The sequence below is a fragment of the Podarcis raffonei genome, chromosome 11 (genome assembly GCF_027172205.1).
Source record: "Podarcis raffonei isolate rPodRaf1 chromosome 11, rPodRaf1.pri, whole genome shotgun sequence".
NCBI classification, from domain to species: domain Eukaryota; kingdom Metazoa; phylum Chordata; class Lepidosauria; order Squamata; family Lacertidae; genus Podarcis; species Podarcis raffonei.
In genome coordinates this window covers 34,980,536-35,001,357 of record NC_070612.1, presented here as the reverse complement: position 1 = coordinate 35,001,357, position 20,822 = coordinate 34,980,536, and the positions used below count along the sequence as shown (strand labels likewise).

Here is a 20,822-nt window from a genome sequence, read left to right as displayed (position 1 = left end):
TTGAGCCAGATGATAAACAAGTACTGGAAAACTTTGTTTTTCAAAAGTATCCTAATTTTAGGCTATTCTGCTGCTTATTAGAAATGCAGTATAAACAAAAGCAAGCAACTCAATTCAGCTTTCAATGTTCATGATGAGTAACACATGCTACAGCAGTTACCAAATTACCTATCGTTTTATTGTTTAGTGTAGCAAAATTAAGAAATCACGTTGACTCCGTATTCCTACTGGTGCTAGAAACAGATATCATTCAAAATCATTAGAAATACCAATATGAGAACAGAGCAGTATGATTTATCTAAAGTTATCTAAAATCTAGGCCACTAGAGGGAGATTGCTAGGTACCACCACCATGAGTTTTCCTCAGTGTCAGGAGCGAGCCAGCAATAAATCACACTGTGCAGGTTGGAATTAACTCTCTATTAGCAAAAACACATTGTACACAGGAATGCCAGACCTAATGGACACAGCCAATCATCTCTGGTAAGTCTTGCCCCCATGAAGCAGTTGCTGAGACTGAAGGTCCCCTCTCCCCACAGCTGCTTAAGTTGCCTCCTGTCCAGGGTTTCCCCCAAGCAATCAGAGACATAACACACCACTTACAAGACAACAGAAATCATGAATGTTTCTGGTCATGTGCTGTATGGCTGCTGAACTCACCTCTTCAATTTCTGGATCATCGTCAGCCACGATATCCAGTGTCAAGTTCTTCATGGTTTCTCCAGGTGAAAATGGAATATTACCCGAGAAGACCAGCAAATCACTGGCAGCAGGTTGCCCATTAATGCTGGCTATCCATTGAACAGTCACATTGCCCAGTGTTCCAGCATTACGAATGACTGGGAGATCTATCCTCACTGTGTCAGATTCAGGCTCTTCAACTGTGATTTCCGTGATCTGGAAGACTAGCGAAGTTGAGAGTTTTTATTCCTTCCTTCCTTCAAATATCTTGTAGGATAAGGTTGCTTTTTAATACATATTTTATTGTAAGAGATATTTATTTAATAGAATGCTAATAAGTAGTGGATGTAGCAAGCCACCACATAGGATCACACTGGATGAATTTCCAATGAAAAGGCAATCATTTTGACTTCATTTGAGAACAGTCATCGCCACATTTAATATTACCTAATCCCTGCACTGGTGGGTCTTGCTACTCCCCATTCCTTTTTGCTTTCTTTCCATATCTTTGTGGCAAAAAGATTATGTCACTGGCTGGTCTTCTCTGATGTCTCCCAACTTCACTGAATACACAGGATATCAGTTTAAGCCTTGGAATTTGAAAGTCCCTGGGAGTCCTACGTAAAATGGAACCCACTAATCTATAGCAGAACATCATGGGGGTTCAAAGGAACCTTATGGTTTTAAGACTGGTGTAGTATTTAACTTTTCATTGAAGAGTGTCTTGCAACAGAAACTGCTTGTTAAATCAGCAAATGGCCACTGTGACATTTGCCACTCAAAGGATAGAAGAATAGGTTTAAGAGCGTCATCTTACCAAAAGATCCAAATGGATCGTCGGAGGCCTCAATAGTTATAATTGCCTGAGTTAGGCTCCCAAGCAATGCTCCTCCTGTTGTTTCATTGAGCAGCTGCACAAGGAAGGACTCTTCAACTTCAGGGTTGATATCATTGATTATATAAATTGGCACAGCTTTGCTGGTCTCCCCTTCTAGAAGGACAACATCTGATGAGGCTATGCTGTAATCTTCCCCTACATAAATAGAAATGAGAAAGATGCTTAAGCAATATTGGAAGCAAATGTCTACTAGCTGTACTTGACTCATGATTTAAAGTTACTATTTCTTCCCACTGCTGAGAAGTTAAATGAAAAGCTGAGTGTGATCCATATTCCTGCTGTTTGTTAGAAAACTACATAAATCAGTACATCTATTGCCTTATGGCTGATTTTTTCTCTCACACCCACCTGCAATTGCTGTTATTGGCACTGCTTTAAATTTCACTGAAACATCTGCAAAAATCCCCCCAGTTCTTGTGACATTGATGATTGGTCCGATGTAATTTTCGGCAACTCGTACAGCTGGTGCCGACAGCTGTAACGTTCCAAAAGCATCATCATTGGCATTGATAATTATGTGAGCAATGGTATCCCCTTTAGCTCCAAGGCGAGGAGAATCTGAAACTGAAATGCCAAATAATTTGAGCCATCTGAGATCCCTGTTTATTACTACCTTAACAAGTATAGTTTTGAAAAGGTTTTGACAGCACCTTACATAATGACAACAAATTTAACATAGATGCCAAAGAAAATAGCTAAACACCATCATGAAAGCAATAATGTTAAACCCTTAAAAATGCATTCTCTTTTTAATTTAGCTTGTATAATCATAGCTGTACGTTACGTAAGGTTATGGCAAAACAAGCAGCTTGATATCATGCTATTATCATCTCCGATCAAGGCCTCTAATGCAAAGATTGTCCCCTGGAGATTGTGGACTACAACTTCCATCAGGCATGGCCAGCATGGGAGTTGTAGTCCAACAACCAAAAGAGGACTATAGGTTTTCCATATCTAGTCCAATGCATAACACAGGGCAGTGCCAAATATGAACTATAATAAACAAAACTTCCATGTTCATAGACAGTGTAACTCTGAATACCTTATGCTGGGGACATACAACTGGGGAAGGCCATGACATTCATGCCCTGCTTGTGGGCTTCCAAAATGGATCTGTTTTTAGAAACATGACACTTGCTTAGATGGATCTTTGGTCTGATCCATCATCTCTCTTGTGTATACTAACATATTCAAAGCTCAACAGAATTGGATTTCATTCTCAATTATGGTATTATTTCTGGGATTCGTATGATGAAATATACATGACAGTTCAATTATCCCATAGAGCTTCATATCTGAATCTTCTCTGCTTATCAAGAATGAAAGGAAATGTAATTAGACAACCTGGGGAACTTTGAAGTGCAAATCAGTATATAATCTTCTAAATAAAGCTGGCTAATTAGCATCCATACTTCTAGACATGCAGACAGACACATGTCCCTAGGTTACAGACTGCAATCTATATGAAAAGAGAACACACAAAGACCACAAGATAAAAGTTATGTAAGGTCCCAGAATGCAAAGGAATCTAATCAGCCATTTGGCAATGCTAGAAAGAAACCTTCTCTATCCATTATGTTTCCAGACAGAGATTAATCCCTATTTGGTGGGTGGGATGTGGAAAGCACCTTTTGTTATACATGATGGGCACTGACTGCTTCCACTGTGAATATAGGGCTGCACTCAGATGTGGGGTTTATTGCATTTTACTGGTTAAAATGCTGGTGCTTCTATCTTGATTTGTAACATTCCTTTTACACTGCAGTACCTTGTTGTGTCATAGAACTGGCTTTTTGATCAATATACCACAATACTGCACCAAATCTTAAACAGTGTGAAAAGAGCTGGATGCCAATATACTGCCCCAAATTTTGTCAACGATTCTCCATTGTTCAACACAGTAATGTATTTGGAAATGATGTGACACACTATAATCTTATGTCTTGCAAAGGGAGAAAAAGCAGTGACAGAGTCAGAACCCATGGCTTGGTAATTTGAACAGTTTCAACATATTTTTTCCACTATCAACAAGTATTTTGTTGAGGATCTTGCCATTATTTGTTTTATTTTACGGAAATAATGTCATTAGTTTGCTAGCCAATTGTTTCTACTATGGCAATGTGGTATGGAGTCATTTACTAGGTGGACAAACTTACCTGGCTTGCAGCTACTTTTTTTTTTTTTTTTTTTGTCTATTCCTCTTGGCAGATCTAGGTTCATAGTAAATGGAGCTTCTGGCATTAATCAGAAGCAGATTCTGCAATTTTGTTTGCCATGGGGGCAGATGAAAAAAGCAGCCACACAAGCAAATCAGTCATGTGTACCATTGCTTAGTATAATTTCATACAATAAAGCATAATCTAGGTTAGTGGCATTTCAACATTCGTTTACATTCTACTGCTGGAAATCTAGCAAGTCTGGAAATATATAGTCTTACTTGACCGATGTTGGGCTCCTTCCACCAAAGTTACACGAAGCAGCTCTACAAAGAGAGATTCTGACTTCTCTGGTTCACTGTCATCCAGAATAGGGAGCTCTATGGTAGCCTCACTTTCATTGGCGGCAAAGATTACAAATCCTGAAATGGGCAAATAGTCTTGTTCCTGTCTTGCCCTGGCAACATTTGATGGCAGATAGGGTGATTCTTCCTCATCCCCCATGGTTCTATATGTAACCATTACTACTCCCAGGAGACCTCTTAACCTCACTATTGTAAGGGTGATGGTCTTGGCTTCTTCCTCAACTTTGATTGGCCTGTTTTTCTCAGAAAAAATTAAAACTCCATAGGGGTCATCATTTGCAAGAATTGTTAATGTAGCATTGGTGTGGTTTCCAAGACGTCCACAGGAAGCGTTGATGATCCAAACTGAAAATGTCTTGTCTAGTTCTGGAATTTCATCAGGCAAGATCTGCACTGTTAAATGTGCTTTTCTTTGCTCTATATTGAAAGTTATGTTGCCAGTAGTAGCTGCTAGATCATCAGTATCATCGGGCATTATGAACCAATGCAAAGTTACCTGGGACAAGGCGCCATGGTTTCTGACAACCTGAAGAGCAGAAGGGTAAATTGTTATTCTTGCATTGTGTTTATTCTGAGATGCTCCATGCCACATTACAGCACAGTAAACTGGCTCCATGTTGGCCACTTAGGGGCAGCACAAGGAATTTGAGACAACCATGTCACAAACTCCAAATCACTTAACACAACTGCCTTGCTTTTGATCGGCAAGTCCTAGGCTCTGTGGTTTAACCCACAGCACCACCCACATCCCATTTCATCTAGGATTACTTCCACCCTAAAGAACAGAAAAACTGATTCACCAGTATAGATTCATCACACAGCCCAAAACTCTTCCTCTGCCTTCTATATCTGTGTTGTCATAGAAGGTCTGTTCACATATTAGACATGGCAGGCCTCCACAGAGTAGTGTTGTGCTTACAAAGGTCTGAGAAATTGAAAACCATTGTAGGCACAGCATCCAGATGGGTATCTCAATTTATACAATCCTTTTCTCTAGATAATCAAAGTCATGATATGATAATCTGAAGGCCAATGTATCTTGCAAACAGGGTGAACCAGAGTATCAGTCAAACCAGAGAGCCTGCTGTGAATGAGTCAGAAATCAGATATGCAGTTTTGCCCCAGCCAGTCCCTACCACTCAGATCCCACCCCCAGAATCAGGTGTTCCTGCCAACTAAATAAATTTTATTTTTTGCAAAATTACACAAAGCTCCCCAGCCCTGCTCTAGAGATAGCATGGTTAAATGGGATGCCATGTCTTGTAAACTCAAACTTCTTGACCTCAAGCGTGACTGTTCCACCTCCATCCTCAGGTTCAGATCCATTGACAGAAAGGGATTCGGCACTGAATTCAAATACACCATGAGCATCATCAGAGGCTTCAATAGTCACTATGATGTGAGATGCTATTCCCAGGCTGGCTGTTGATACAAAGGGGGTGGGGAATGATTTACACAATATCTGAAAAGGCACAGATGAAAATCTGAAATGGCAAACTCTTGAATGAATCAATTATTTCAATAAATGTGTGGAATGGTCAATGGGAATCCTGTACTTTATAAATTCTAATAAAATAATTTTTTGTTCTTCCCAACAGCATGAAAGTTAGCATTTGAATATGATATCCAATTGACTTAGGGTAGCTGTTCTCCCTCCCCCCATTTTCCAATGACATTACAGTGGAACCACGGAAGCCGAACACCTGTAAACTCAAACGTTTCAGCTCCTAAACAATCGAAAACCAGAAGTGAATGTTCCGGTTTTCGAATAATTTCTGGAAGCCAAATGTCCAGCGCAGCTTTTGTGGCTTCCGATTGGCTGCAGGACGCTCCTACAGCCAATTAGAAGCCGCGTCTTGAAAGTCGAATGTTTTAGAAGTTGAACACACTTCCGGAATGGATTCTGTTCAATTTCGAAGGTACGTTTGTATTAAAAACATGATTTAACAGAGATTTAGGCTGTAAACCTGCTTATACTTGCTTGGGTTATAGGTCTTTATCCAGACTTGCAACTAAAAAAAATGTATAGGTTTGTTCTTTTAGGCTTATAATTACCAGTCTAAATGAAAACAAGTCACCTTCAGACCTTTACATGCTAAATACGTCAAGGTCAGGAGTGGAGGAAGCAAACCCAGCAATGTTTGGATGGGGTCAACATGAGGGACCCCCTTCCGTCTACACACGTTTGCCTTCCTTTGTCCAGGCTCTCTGAAGAGGGCTCTCTTTTTTTACGTTTATCCAATCATACATTTACAAAGCTGTTGGCCATAGCACTATTGAACAGCATTTTGTTTTTAATAGCTGGGGGGGGATGCTTTTGAAGAATTATACTGCAAAAACGAATTAACAGTATGAAACAAAACAAAAATGACACAATCAATACAGGTACTGTCAATCTAAGAAAAAAACACAGAGAGAAAGTGGTAAAAACTTGCATTTTTGAGTTTTTTTAAAAGGTTTGGGAAAGTAGAGAAGATAAGCTATCATGAAAATGGAGGAAAGGATCAGTGGAGAGAAGACAACAGGGAGGGGGAAACAATACTCCAGATTAAGTGTTTTAATTAGAGTTAAATAAGGAAGGGGTTTTTGTTGGCATGTTATCTTAAAAATCCTTGAAGGAATTATATTCCTAAGAGGAAGTGACAATGTTGTCCTGAAAATGGATTTCATGGGAACATGTTCCTCCAAGTTAACTTGCGAGAAAAGAATAGGCTCCCTTCTCCTACTGTTGCTTTACATCTGCCTCCTGACATAACTAGGAAAGCATGAAATTTTAAAACAGCAAGACAACATGATCAAAGCACTTCTGAATATGTGTGATTAGTTTTAGACTAGAATACTTGAAAAAAGTAAACCAGTCAAAATCAGGTACTCTGTATCAGCACAGATTTTCAGCTACTGTATCAAACTACTAGTTTCAAATTATGTTTTACTTTGAAATGTGACAATTATTCAGAGTAAGTCTAAGAAGACGTTATAACAGGTCAAATGAAACCCAACCTGTAAAGTGATGCAGATTTGGAAGCAGGTCCCACTGAAGACAGTGGGACAATTCCAAGAAAAACATGATCAGACTTATAAGGCGATACTTGGTAGAAAGGAATAACACAAAATAATTATTATTTACAAAGAAATTGTCAGTGAGCTGAATCACTGAAGCCAAAAAAAATCCCAACTAGCTCATGGAAAACACCATGGCAAGGTATGTCAGTTACAGCAAAACATTTCAGTAGTCAATTCCGTTGAAAATTCAGAATAAGCAGCTTACCACGTTGATGGACAGCAGGAAGGAAGAAGTCCAAGTCCCCATCACCACTACCACTGGCTTCATTAAAGAGCTCAGCAACTTCAAGGACACACACAGAAATACACAAATATACATACACATACATAAAACGCAGGAGAGAAAAAGCACTTTAACACAACTCTGGAGAAAAAAACAAATGAAGAAGATATTCCTGAAAAACTTTAAAAGACTTTGCAAGCTTATAGAATACTGATAAAAGCCAAGAAGACAGGAGACACATATTATTGATTTATTTCACCCAACTGTGGGTACTGAGGCATCAGTGACAGATACTTGATATTTTAGAAGTGGAAGAGAATATAAGTTTGAAATGACAGAGCCCATAAACAAAAGAGACTGCTGCAAACTTAGTAGGATAATGGGTGCTGTAAAAGCCAATAACACAAATGCACAAAAGAAAGGATTTAATTAATTAGCTGGCTTTTAAGTACGTTGCTTTTCTGCTTCTTTAAGAAATCCCTCCCCTAATGCTTTTAGGTACTGAATGTTAAGTTTATTCAAAGTGGCGCCTACAGAAAAGAACCTATTCTTGAAGAGAAGCAACATGAGCATTCCTGCAAAAGAAGTTTATGGTGCTCCAAGCTCTTATACAAGCACAACAGCAGAACTTAACAGTGAGCAATAAGCGGTAATTTCAGCTCTGGGTGATGCTAAAATGAACATGGCAACTAGAGTAGAAGCTCACTGGTAGAGCACTTGGTTTGCATACAGACGGCCTCAGGTTCAAACCTTGGCATCTCTAGGAAGGGCTGGGAGAGATGCCTGCCTGAAACCCTGGAGGGCTGCTGCCAGTCAGTGTAGACAAAACTGAGTTAGATGGCCCAATGTTTGGACTCAGTATAACTGTCTGTTGTTCCTCCTATGACTTCATATATTTTCATATCTCCCACCATTTAAAAGAATTGCACTAAGGTAAACCAATAGGCGGCAATGATCTCATGCTACCTGCCGTGTTCAGCCATTCCAACTTTCTATGGAACACTGCTCTGTGTTCAGCAACAATGTTGATATGCAATGGACAAACGAATATTAGAGATTAGTACTCTACATGGGGGGGGGTGTGTGTGAATTTTTGGAAACCTTTGAAATATCAAGTTTCCACGAATGGTCTAGGTATAATAAACTTTCCAAAAAAAACCCTAACATGTACATGTGGAGAAAAGCAGATCTATGAACCTGTACCTGCTCCATCCGGATTCAGCAGTTCCACTTTAAAAGCCTTTTCCAGCTCAGGGATAGAATTATCTGTAATGTTAACGATAATGTACTTGTATCTTTCTCCTGGCAGAAATTCCAAGGTGCCTGTAATACCCTGCAGTAAAAAGGCTATTTATACTTTTGCTTAAAACTTGCCATTGTATCAGTATGAGTTTACTGATAAAAGAGAAATAATCAGAAATAAACATTACACAGACACTATTATTTATACAAGCTTGCTTTTATCAGGGTAGATATGCCATGCTGACAAGAGAAGCCAAGCAGGAGGAGGCAGTGATGTAGACATGGCCTCCGGACCGCAGCATCGCTACATACCAACTCAGTGAGGCAGGAAGGACAGCATAGAGGTTTGAGTGGGTTGGGCACATGCCTAAACCATCCCTGACCTCACCACCCTGGTCTGCCCCCTGCATTCTGGTACACGATAACACCAGGAGGCCAGGTCCACAGTATCCCTCCCCTGCTCCTGCACCCCCAACACATTTGAGAGATTATTAGGAGGCTTACTAGAATCCACAGGACAATTGGTGGGTTCTGATAGTCCCCACCCCTTGCCTGCCAAATCACACTTTGATTTGATTGAATATTTGTATGTCCCTTATTCTAGAAACCAAGCTCAGCTCAAAGCAGCTCACAACAGTAAAGCATTAACAGATAAAAGCAGCATTTCCTAATACAGAAAAATATATACAATAAGGATATAATAAATAAAACAATAAAGGTACAAAAACAAACAGCGAAATATGACTCAATGATACTAGATATACGTTAGCAGAAAAAGAAACTCTTACAAGATATATGCCAGAAATGTCAATCAGCCTTGCAGCCATAAATAAATAAATAAATCTCCCCCCAAACCATCGCCCCACTGCCTCACCCAGAAGGCACACACTTCCCTTCTCCAAAAGGCTGTCCTCCCGGGACAGAAACCAGTTCTCGGAATTCAGCTGTAATGGCGAATTAACTGTGGCTCCACAATATGCTGGCTGTACTACATAAAGGTTAGGCTTCCTTCCTTCCTTCCTTCCTTCCTTCCTTCCTTCCTTCCTTCCTTCCTCCCTCCTTCAAAGCAGCAAGCAAATTGCATGGACAATAAGAAGCTTCTGAAATTGCTTCAGATGCCCAGGCACATGTGCAATGCAGTCAATCAAACCACCTCATGGGTATCATCATTCATAGTATCCAGGGCACAGAACAAGTTTGAGTGTTGCATGAATGACTTCCTGTAACAGGAGTGGAGGCTCCATGGAATCTCCAGATTGGCACTCGCACCTGCTTGGACTCTGGACTGTAAATACTGCCTTTTGTTCATGTCCTGATCAAAAGTTACATACAATTATTACTTTTAAAAGCTCCTGATTGAAGATCATACATTGGATGCACAACAGCAACAGGAAACAGAGAGAGCGAGAGCTGATTCGTATCTGTCACCTCTTTTAGTCTGCTACTCATACCTGATAATCTTGAGGACTGAATGCTGTCAGTGAAACCGTTTTGTATTGTACAAGAACCATTCCTAGCAGGCCTTGTGCTCGAACCACGAGCAACCTGACATGTCCAATTTCTTCCTTGACAGTAATGTGGGGAGCTGTGGTAGCTGGAAGAATGATGTCATCAATGTCCACTGGAGGCTCCCCCACTGAGAACTGCAACAAACCTGGTGGAGACAAGATACAACTCTCATCATTCTATCTGCAGTGAAACAAAGTTGCTAGATTATAATGCTGTTTTGGATTTTTAAATATTTTATTGCTGTAGTAAACACATGTAGTAAACAATCTTTAAAATACAATAAGCAACAACAGCAGCAGTTAGTCTGTCATTTGTTGTAAATAGGCATAACAGCTTTAAGTTAAAGCCAGTTTATAATACCTAATTTTAATTCATAAACATTTGTCATTTGGACATGGCTACATTTTCAAGAACATGGCATTTGGTCATTCTTTCCCTTGCTTTCCCCTCTAAATGGTTGCACATGATTTTGAATTAATCCAATGTGCCCACTGAAAATAGTTTCTAGTTAGAGTTGTCTCTCTGGCCTTGTTTGCATGCCATATTAAACCACAGTGTAAAACAAACTATGGGTTGACATGAACAAGTAGTGTGCTGGTATATGCTGCTAGAATTTCTTATGCATCTCCGTACAAATACAGAAAAGTATTTTGGTGAGTGTTTTAAAATACCTAGTAAAAGCAATAACTTAGATATTAATTGTACCCAGCAAATGGGAAAACCAATAAAGGAATGTGGAGATCTTATGCTTAATCTAAACATGAATAATATATTATCTAGCATCATTACCATAAGGGTGGTCACTGGCTTTGATGGTAACATAGGTAGTTTCTTTCTCTGGATCTATGCTTGCTCCACTAGTTGGGGTTGAACCTATTTTTCCATCCCCTGCAACAGCAGACACTAAAGTCACCTGGAAATATTCATTCAGCTCAGGAATATCATCATCAAGCACAAACAAATTCAAAACCTGGATACAAAGAAGACAAATTAAATGAAAATGATTGCATTGAGAAATACAAATATGTTGCTGCAATGGTTAATAATAACTGGCCTTTTCCTGTCTTAAAAAATACATTTATAGTCCTCCAAATAGATTATTTCATACACTGCAGAGAAAGCCAATACAGTCCCATCCCAATATTGTTGGGCTATGACTCCCATCATTCCTGGGCATTGGCCAATGCTTGCTGGAGCTGATGGAAGTTGGGAGTCCAACAACTTTTGGAGGGCATTATGTTGGCTAATCCTCACATACAAGACTCAAGACTGAATAATATATACAGGAAAAGAAAATGTTCAAAGACTCAATAGATCATTAACTTCAACAAGAAGATGGATTTACCTCTGATCTCTGCAAAGGGAGGAATGTGATCATTCCACTAGTGTTAGCAAAATCAGCAACTGAGTAATTAATGCCATCAGAATTGATCTGGGAGATACTATAATGCACAAAAACATAGTCCAGAGCTCCCCTGGTGCGCTCCACTACACAAGATATAGTAGAACCTTCATCAGCCACCTATAAGGAAATAAGACGGCTTACAATAAAGTAAAATATTAAGGAAACAGAAAGCTATTTGTTTCGAGGTTTGCATAAAAAGGTAACATCATTTTACACTTGTGATATTCAAAACAATAAAATTTATTTCTGGAACAATTTAAGTTCGTTCATATGAAGGGGGGAGCCCCAAAATATAACTTAAATAGCTATTTTGAGTCATTAGTTAGTGGAAGAGCCTCTGCTACTCCTACCTTCATTCCTCATCATGCTATTGTCTATATCATATTCTCAAATCCTTTACAGAATCACAACACCTTAAGTTTCTTGTGCAGCCTGTTACCAGTTAACAATGTAGTTATTTATTTGATTTATATCCTGCCTTTCCTCCAGGGACCTCAAGGCAATATGTGAGGTCACACCCACATTGTATTCTCACAATAACCCCATGAGGTAAGTTAGGCTGAGAGATGGTGATTGCGTAGCACTCTAACCATTACACCACACTGGTTCCTCCAGTCACTGCTGCTGCTTATAAAGTCCTCTGCAGCTTATTAAAGCTCAGCTTCATACAATGATAAGGCATTTGGGTTGCTACACACACACAAACACCCATACACCCACACACAAAACCACTCAAAACTTTCTGACTGATGCTCCATGTGACTGCTGGAACATATGGCTATAGCTGATTACATATTTCATCCCTGCAAGTATCTGAATAACTGAAGCATCATTTCCCCCAAGAAGATGTATTGCTGGTATGAAGGATTTTCAGGCAACAAGACCAATATACATTATGCGTAATTTACAAGTGGGTATTAAATTGCAAGTTCTTTAAGTAGACACTTTATCCTTCTCCTCTTTATTGCTGTCCCTAGATGATTATAATAATTACAGTCCTTAATATTTTATAACATCTTAAGAGTGTTCAAAAAATTTCACATACATCATCTCAATCATTCTTACAACAGCTCTCTTAAGGTAGGTCAATGTCATTATTCCTGTATTGCAGATAACAGGCTGAGAGTGAGAGAAAAATAAGGCCACCTAGTGAGTTGGTGGTTGAGGTGAGATATGAAACAAGGGGTATTGTGCAACTATGTTTTACTCAGGGTAGACCTACTGAAATTAGCCATTGCCATTAAATTTAATGCATCTACTCTGAGTAAAACATAGTTCGCGCTGTTACACATCAGGTCTTAGGCATTCTTAAGCTTCATTTATCTTTGTTGTTGTTGTTGTTGTTATAATACTACAATTCCTTCAAGCTCCATGTGGCAAACATGGTTCTGCCCATTTCCCCCCATTTTGATCCTCACAGCAAAACCTCTGAAGTAGCTCAGGCTGAGAGGGAGTGACTGGTCCAGGGTCATACAATGAGTTCCGCAGCTGAATTAGGTTTGAACCTGGATCACCCATGTCTTAGTCTAGTATTCTAACTACCATTTCCTACCTCCGGGATGCATGCTCCTGTAAAACCAAATAGACCATTGGCATTATCGCTCTTCTGGATTCTCAGTGTCCCAGTTGTGTTTTCTTGTGAAATTCGTGCTCCCCCATGAACAGAAATAAGCTTAAGAATAAACAGTTCCTCTCCTTCTTCTTCTTTGTCATCTCTGGCTGAAACAATGAATGTTTTATTGGTTTCTCCCTGTCGGTATTCTAGGTATCCAGAGATGGGGTGCAAGTCTGCCCTTGCTGGAGTGGCATGAAGTTCATAAATTTCTTCCTTGCTCAGTTTATGTTCATAAAGTCTTACATCTTGCATCAGCCCTGTGTACCTGCTGCTACCATTCATGCCGGCACCAACTCTCATTATTCCTGGACCTAGAAAAAGAAACACAAATGTAAATTGGTTTTCAGACCTGAAAGGTGATTAAAAATGCCCTTCTTCTCCCATACATGCACCAGATCAAATGCCACCCTTTTTAAAAGTCCCTTTACTGGGATGGATGAATTCCATACTGTGCTCCACTAGATTTGTTGAATGATAATCATTCATGTTGTATTTCATCACATAAAATAGAAGGTTTCCCTTTGATGTATGTTATGCTTTCATTGTATATACATTACATTCAAACCACAGTCCAAAGCAGCTCAAAAGAGTGCTACTTTGCTGTTGTGCTTCAATATAAAAGAGTTGATATATTGATGACTGCAAAAAAACACAAAAACAACCTGCAGATGCTACAGGAAACAATGGTTTGATCCTAGCTGGGTTTGTCTAGCCACAGTTAGAACAGGACTAAGTTATGGAATTCGGACATGATGAGGAACTGTGGTTTGTTCAAAGAGGGAAGGGGAAGCTTTCAGTCTGCTTGTGCATGTGAGAAGGAAGAAGGGAGAAGGTGGATAAGCCATGGTTTCCCATTTTTTATGAATCAGGCCAGTGGCAAAGGGACAATGCAATATTATACAAACAAATATTCATGCCACTTCCAAGGCTGATTAGCACACCTGCTTCTAGCAAACTAGACATGTCTATGCAGTTTGTGATTGAGAATAGAGATACGCATGCAGGAATGGTTGCTGAATGGTCCTGGAGAACTGAAGTCAACATTAATGTTATATATTTATATTATATTTTTAAGAATGTGAACAATCACCGCGAGTGGCGCTGTGGGTTAAACCACAGAACCTAGGACTTGCCGATCAGAAGGTCGGCGGTTCTAATCGCCGCAACGGAGTGAGCTCCTGTTGCTCGGTCCCTGCTCCTGCCAACCTAGCAGTTCAAAAGCACGTCAAAAGTGCAAGTAGATAAATAGGTACCACTCCGGTGGGAAGGTAAACAGTGTTTCCGTGCACTGCTCTGGTTCGCCAGAAGCGGCTTAGTCATGCTGGCCACATGACCCGAAAGCTGTACGCCGGCTTCCTCAGCCTATAAAGCGAGATGAGCGCCGCAACCCCAGAGTCAGTCACGACTGGACCTAATGGTCTGGGGTCCCTTTACCTTTACCTATATCCTGTCACTGGCTTGTGCAACAAAAAACACACACAGAGAGAGATTTAATATTATTTTTTGCAAGTATGTTGCTAGATTTCCTGCACAAGAAAAAATATTTAACAACTGAAAATGATTCCAGTAACTGGAATATGTGTTTTTTTTCTGAATGGAGTTTGGACCTGTCAAATTCCAGATATAAAAGAGAAAGGTTGATACATGACATATTGCTTACCATCAGCAATTGCTTCTCCTTTGAGGCTCTTGATGCCTCCAGGCACAGGACTTCCATCAATGAAAAACTCAATTATGCCATCATCCAGTGTAATCAGAAGGTGGAGCCAAATGTTTTCCTCTAAGTATTTCATGACCGTGATCTTAGCCACATATGTCATGTTTGATGGCTGTGGCATGTAATGAAGCCTTACAGAAACATGAGATTCATTTGTGTGGATTTTCACTCCGTAATACATTGTCCCACTGCCATCGTCCTTCGCCAGGAGAAATCCATCACTATTGGCACTAGGAATCACCCATGCTGAAAATGTGAATTTGGCAAGCGTTCTGTTCTTACTGACGTGGAACTCGGGTTCGATGACCCCATAGGCATCCTCTTCACCACTAAAAAATAAAGCATCTGTTCCAGTGTGATGACGTCGCATGTGAGGCTGTGACTGCACCACATTTGAAAACCTTCCCAGCAACAAGCAATCAATCATCGGAGGTAACCCTTCTTTGAATGTACTGGATACTATTTCCCAGCCAATCCGGACATCTCCAAACGTTCCCTGCTGCCTCAAAACTGTAAAGTTGGTAATGTGGGACATATCATCTTCAGACAGTACATCTTCTGCTATCTCCCTCTCCTGGCTTTTGGGATCTAGGATAAAGACTCCAAAGGGATCGTCATTGAATGGGATCATCACAGTGACAGAAAGGTTGGTTTCAGCTAACTGACCACCAGGACCTGGGAAACCACCTGAAATATTAAAATAAAAGTTTAACAAAATTCTTTATTAATTTCATAATTATTTACATTTCTTTCTAAATCCTATCCTTCTACGAAGGAGCTCAGAACAGCACCCATAATCTTCATCCCTCACATATTTTATCACCCAGTGAAATTCACAGATGAGTGGGGATTTGAACCCGACTCTTCATTTGGCTACAAAACTACACCTTTCCCAGCCAAAAGGGGTTTTTTTGAAATATTTTTTATTAAAGATTTTCTTGAATTACAAAAAAAATGCACTGTTACTTTTTTGAGATCATAGAGTCTCTTAGCTACATTCAGTGTAAGACAATGTTGTATATGGCATAGGGCTGAAGGCGAAAAAAGGTTGGAGGAGAGAGTGGTGGGGAGAGGGTGGGTGGTAAATTTGTTTATTAATTTTCCTTTTTCCCCAAATTGGTATATGTGTGAGGTTTTTGTGTCAGCGTCACTTGGGCAGGTTCTCTTTCTCTTTTATTTTATTTTTTTAAAAAGACAACTGAAAGAATTGTAGCAACTAATAGTGGCTAATCAGCAGAATTGAACTGGCAGTAGTTCATGAGGGGTCTGTGTAGCAGTGGCATCCTCCTGGCAGCAGCACTGTGCTGATCAGGAGCAGAGCAGCAGCAAGGCTGGGGGAGCTCTGGGTTGGCAGAGTGTACCTATGGGGAAGCCAGCAACCTGCAGCTCCCTCAGCCTTGATGCCATCCTTCTTGGACAAGCTCAGTGAATCTGCCAAGAAGACGGCATGCCCACCCCCCACTAATCACTGCTGGTTTTATCATTTGATTATCATTTTCTCTAGTAGTGTTCCCTGGAATGTGGAGCATTTTAAAAATAATAAACAATTGGTCTTGTTTTCTATCTAGCTCAGTACTGTCTACACAATGACTTTCAGTGGACCTCCAGGGTTTCAGGCAGGGTTCTCTCCATCTGTAGATGTCTTCTGCTTGAGAAGCAGATGCTCTATCATTGAGCTATGGCCTTTCCCCATGGTAACTATGTAAGCCAACACTTCTGTGCTGTTTCTTCAGATTTGGACAAGGGGACCCCGCCCCCCCCCCCCCGTTCCCAATGTACCTGAAGCATTCACCAGCTTTAGCGTGTAAAATTCATTGAATTCGGGGATTTTGTCTGGAATGGCATGGAGAGTTATAGGCCGTGATTGCTGGCCATCCAAGAACCAGACAACCCCACAGACTTGATAAAACTCTTCTCCTGGGTCCAAAGCAGAATCATTTTCAAACAGCTGCCATGCCAAGGAAACATTGCCAAAGTGGCCTCTGTGTCTCAGAACCCTGTGCAGTAGATGGACACAAACAAGAGTCATTTCTCAGACAGGTAGCATCAAGAACAACAACAACAAAAATACAGATATAGTATGAATGCATTTCATGTTTCTCCACGTAATCCATCTACAATACCTTCTTGGGAAGGAAGCAAAGAACACCCAGGTTTTTTTATCTGCATTTGCAGCCCAGTCCTAAAAGACATCTTCGATGCAGTGCAAACAAGGAGGGTGTCATTTCACTCCTTTTAGTTCCTATTGAGGCTCATGTTCATACTAAATTAGATAAAGCATTATCATAAAAATCCTGGCTGATATCCAAATACCTACTTTATCTATGCTCAAGAGGCAATCTGGGCTCTTCCAGTGAAGGCTTTTTAAATTTGTTTCCTTGAGCACAGCACACAGACACACACACACGGCATGCCATCTGATAAAATTTGCAACCCATTGCACTCTGGGGTGCACAGAACTAGCTAAGTGGACTCTGACCATTATCAGGAGCCATAATCAAAATATAGGACTCACATAGAAAATCTTAAGTGTTGCACAGGGAATGGGCAAGCAGCCATAGGACACCTTCATTGAATGTGCAAAACAAGCAGTAAATAGACTCTCCGTAGTAGGGGTGTGGCCAATCTTGGCCTGCCATAAGCTCCAAATTAACAATGTCATTTTACACAAATCACACCCACTTGACAATCAGCTGGTGTGACTTGCAATGCCAGCTGATGGGCAGGAGGGCAGGATTTCAATTCTGCCTTGGATGCACAAACAGGTCTTGCAGCCAAAACAGGGTTTAGGCTTCCACTTGTCAGCTGATGGGCAGGGTTTGGCTTTGTGTTCTATTAGGATCAGGTGCTGCAGTCTAAACAACAGAGCCTGGGCTTGCCGATCAGAAGGTTGGCGGTTTGAATCCCCGCGGCGGGGTGAGCTCCTGTTGCTCAGTCCGTGCTCCTGACAACCTAGCAGTTCGAAAGCACGTCAAAGTCCAAGTAGATAAATAGGTACCGCTCCGGCAGGAAGGTAAATGACGTTTCAGTGCACTGCTCTGGTTCGCCAGAAGCATCTTAGTCATGCTAGCCACATGACCCAGAAGCTGTACACCAGCTCGCTCGGCCAGTAAAGCGAGATGAACGCCGCAACCCCAGAGTCGTTCGCGACTGGACCTAATGGTCAGGGGTCCCTTTACCTTTATGCTCGGCCAAGGCAGACATTTGCAAGCATTAGTGGTATGCAGGAGAAGTCTCCTCCCTTTGCTGGAAAAATGCACCTACCTACCTTCCTTCCTTCCTTCCTTCCCATTTGATATAGCAGAGGGAAAAGAAGGGTGTGTTTTGTAAGCAAAGGCAGAGCATGGGAGCTGCTGCCCGTATTCCTCCTTCCCCCCCCCATCACTTTTGCAAGCCCCACAGGATGCATTTTGACAGGTAGGCAGGGCAAACTGCCTGTTAATCATGTGATAACATAATTACAGAGAACAGAATTTGATATATTTGTCCATTTCTGCTCTCAGCATGCTGTGTAAAGGCAGCTTAATGAGGAAGCAATACTATTGGCTTTTTAAGAAAGGCTAATCTGCACTTTACTCTGCTTGTGCAAGGTGCAGGATTACAGCCCAAGTTAACTAAACATAGAGCAGAAGATTTGTTCTGTCAGTCACTGGCTGCTTGGCAAGATAGGCTCAAAAGCACTAATTATCCAGAATGAATCAGACAAGTAACAACATCACTGAATCTTGTTATTACAAGTAGAATAAAATTTCTATTGAGAGTGGCAGGAAATAAACTAACTACAGGCAATATGTATTAAACCAAGATACGGTTGTTTACAAATGGCTCCTTTCAATGTGCAGGAGGAACTCAAATGTTCAGAGACATCTCCCACACAACTTAGGTCTTCACTTCAGTTCTGAAGGCTGCTCTGTCCATGAACTTGCGTGTCAAGACCCCGTAACCACCCCCTTGATGATGAATAAAAAACACCAGCCCACAGATATTTGGTTAATGTTATTGGGCAAATTTTGGCCACAACTTTATTGGCTACAGAATGTGAGTGGTATTGGCTTAGGTATTGAATAGACTCGACCATATTTGACTCCTGCCCATTGCACAGGGAATCCGGTAAGGGTAAACCACCAGAAGGGGGAGCCCCATTGATGCAAACCAACTCGAGCTCCACCAGGGTTCCCGAAGCGGTTGTGGCATGGCCTAGCCCCAGCCCGGGCTTCGGACAAGAGCCACACCCCCAGATTCCTTTAACAGAATACCCTTAAGCTTGGAGGGGCAGGTGGTGGCCTCCCCACCCCCATCATGCACACACACAAATAAATGATACCACACTCCGAGGCAGGAGGCAATTCCACGGAGGGACAGAGGCAGCTTAGCGGGGTCGTCCTCGGTCTACGAAAGAAGCCCCAAGAGCAGTGGCAGACGAGACAGCAAGCGCGACGTAAAGAGGACAGCAAGCGCCGTGGAGCGGGAGCAGCAAACGCACAAATGGTCCAGATTGAGGAAGCAAGCCAAGAGAAAGCTCTCCGGCTTGCATCTCTGCTTAAATGGGTCCTGGCCACGCCCCCCAGGCAGCGGATTGGTTGGCTGATTGATGGCATGGCCGGGATCCTCCGGGCAATGCAGGACTTTGTCCCCTGCCCCCAGAAGAGAGTGGGTAGCCACATGGTCCACCACAACTCCTCCCCACGGTTAAGTGGAGCACATTTCTGCTGCATAGACAGAGATGGCGATGACAATGTTCTCACTGCAAAAGCCTTTGCTCTTGTGTATACATCGTATTGTCCACAAAGATTAACACTGTCATAAGTTTCTGCGAACAATAGTTCTATCTTCTATATTTTTCATTAGCTGACATCCAAGGCACATATAATCAGGGCCGGATTTAGGTTTGATGAGTCCCTAAGCTACTGAAGGTAATGGGGCCCTCTATATGTCCAGATGTTGTTTGTCAACAACAAATTGTCGCTGTTAGAAATGAGCAAACCAGTGATATTTTAGGTAGCAGGCTAGCAGTGGGGCCCATTTCTTACATCATAGGAGCGTGCACAGCACAAAACACTGTTGCTGTGTGTAGGTTTTATTTTATTTGTTTTTTATCTTATATTTTGGAAATGTACATCCATGTTTCTTTTTCTTTATTTTTTTGGGGGCCCCCCAAGAGAGTGGGGCCCTAAGCTATAGGTTGTTTAGCTTATACATAAATCTGGCACTGCATATAATATATTATTAAGAACATAAGAAGAGGTCTTCTGGATCAAGCCAAAGGCCTATCCAGTCCAGCATTTTGTTTTCACAGCAGCCAACAAGTGTCTATGAAAAGCCCAGAAGCAGGACCTGGTGCAACAGCAGTCTTCCCACCTGCAGTTCCCGGCAAACAGTATTCAGAGGCATTCTGCCTCCCTCTGTACCATGTGCAATAACAAGGCTTTAGTAATTAATTAATTTGGGAACAATAACGCTCCATTAACTCACTGAAAAGTTGAAATGGAGCCACGATAGAATGAGGTAAGGCATCTGGGAAGCTTACTTAATCGTAACAGTCCAGCTTTGGGAAAAGGTGCCTAGTGAATTTCTTTCACAGGAAAACTCTGAAGTAGTCACAAGAAATAGCCAAGGTCCCTTTTGCTACAGGGCACACTGTGCCCCCACATTTCTTTTTTCAACTCGACAACTGTGTTTAACAAAGGCTTGTTTACTCACAGAGTGCTATGTTTTGAGAATACTGAGATAATAATTCACCAATTTAAGAAAATTCTCTCAACTCACAGCCAGGCCATTCAAAAAGCTTTAGTCATATTCTAAATAAAGAAAAAGCTTTCTCTCTTTTTTGGGGGGAGGGGGGAGGAGAGAAATCAGCAGCAACTTTTGGGGAGAAATAAACACCACAGGGAAAATCCTCTTCACAGCTATTTAGACCAGAATCATTACTGGAGTTTCACTAGATTATC

General features: G+C 41.2%; 1 protein-coding gene across 9 annotated transcripts in view; it reads right to left on the bottom strand.

Annotated features, from left to right (window-relative positions):
* Nucleotides 1-20,822, bottom strand: part of ADGRV1 (adhesion G protein-coupled receptor V1) — a 237,345-nt gene that overhangs the window by 178,062 nt on the left and 38,461 nt on the right. For all 9 annotated transcript variants that reach the window (XM_053409101.1, XM_053409099.1, XM_053409103.1 and 6 more), the window contains 13 exons: nt 16,654-16,871; nt 14,818-15,561; nt 13,095-13,468; nt 11,483-11,659; nt 10,927-11,107; nt 10,080-10,282; nt 8,590-8,719; nt 7,369-7,446; nt 5,383-5,522; nt 4,017-4,626; nt 1,928-2,143; nt 1,499-1,714; nt 661-905 (listed from right to left, as the gene is read on the bottom strand). In XM_053409101.1, coding sequence (XP_053265076.1) covers nt 661-905; nt 1,499-1,714; nt 1,928-2,143; nt 4,017-4,626; nt 5,383-5,522; nt 7,369-7,446; nt 8,590-8,719; nt 10,080-10,282; nt 10,927-11,107; nt 11,483-11,659; nt 13,095-13,468; nt 14,818-15,561; nt 16,654-16,871 — 3,532 coding nt within the window. The remainder of the gene's footprint in view (nt 1-660; nt 906-1,498; nt 1,715-1,927; nt 2,144-4,016; nt 4,627-5,382; nt 5,523-7,368; nt 7,447-8,589; nt 8,720-10,079; nt 10,283-10,926; nt 11,108-11,482; nt 11,660-13,094; nt 13,469-14,817; nt 15,562-16,653; nt 16,872-20,822) is intronic.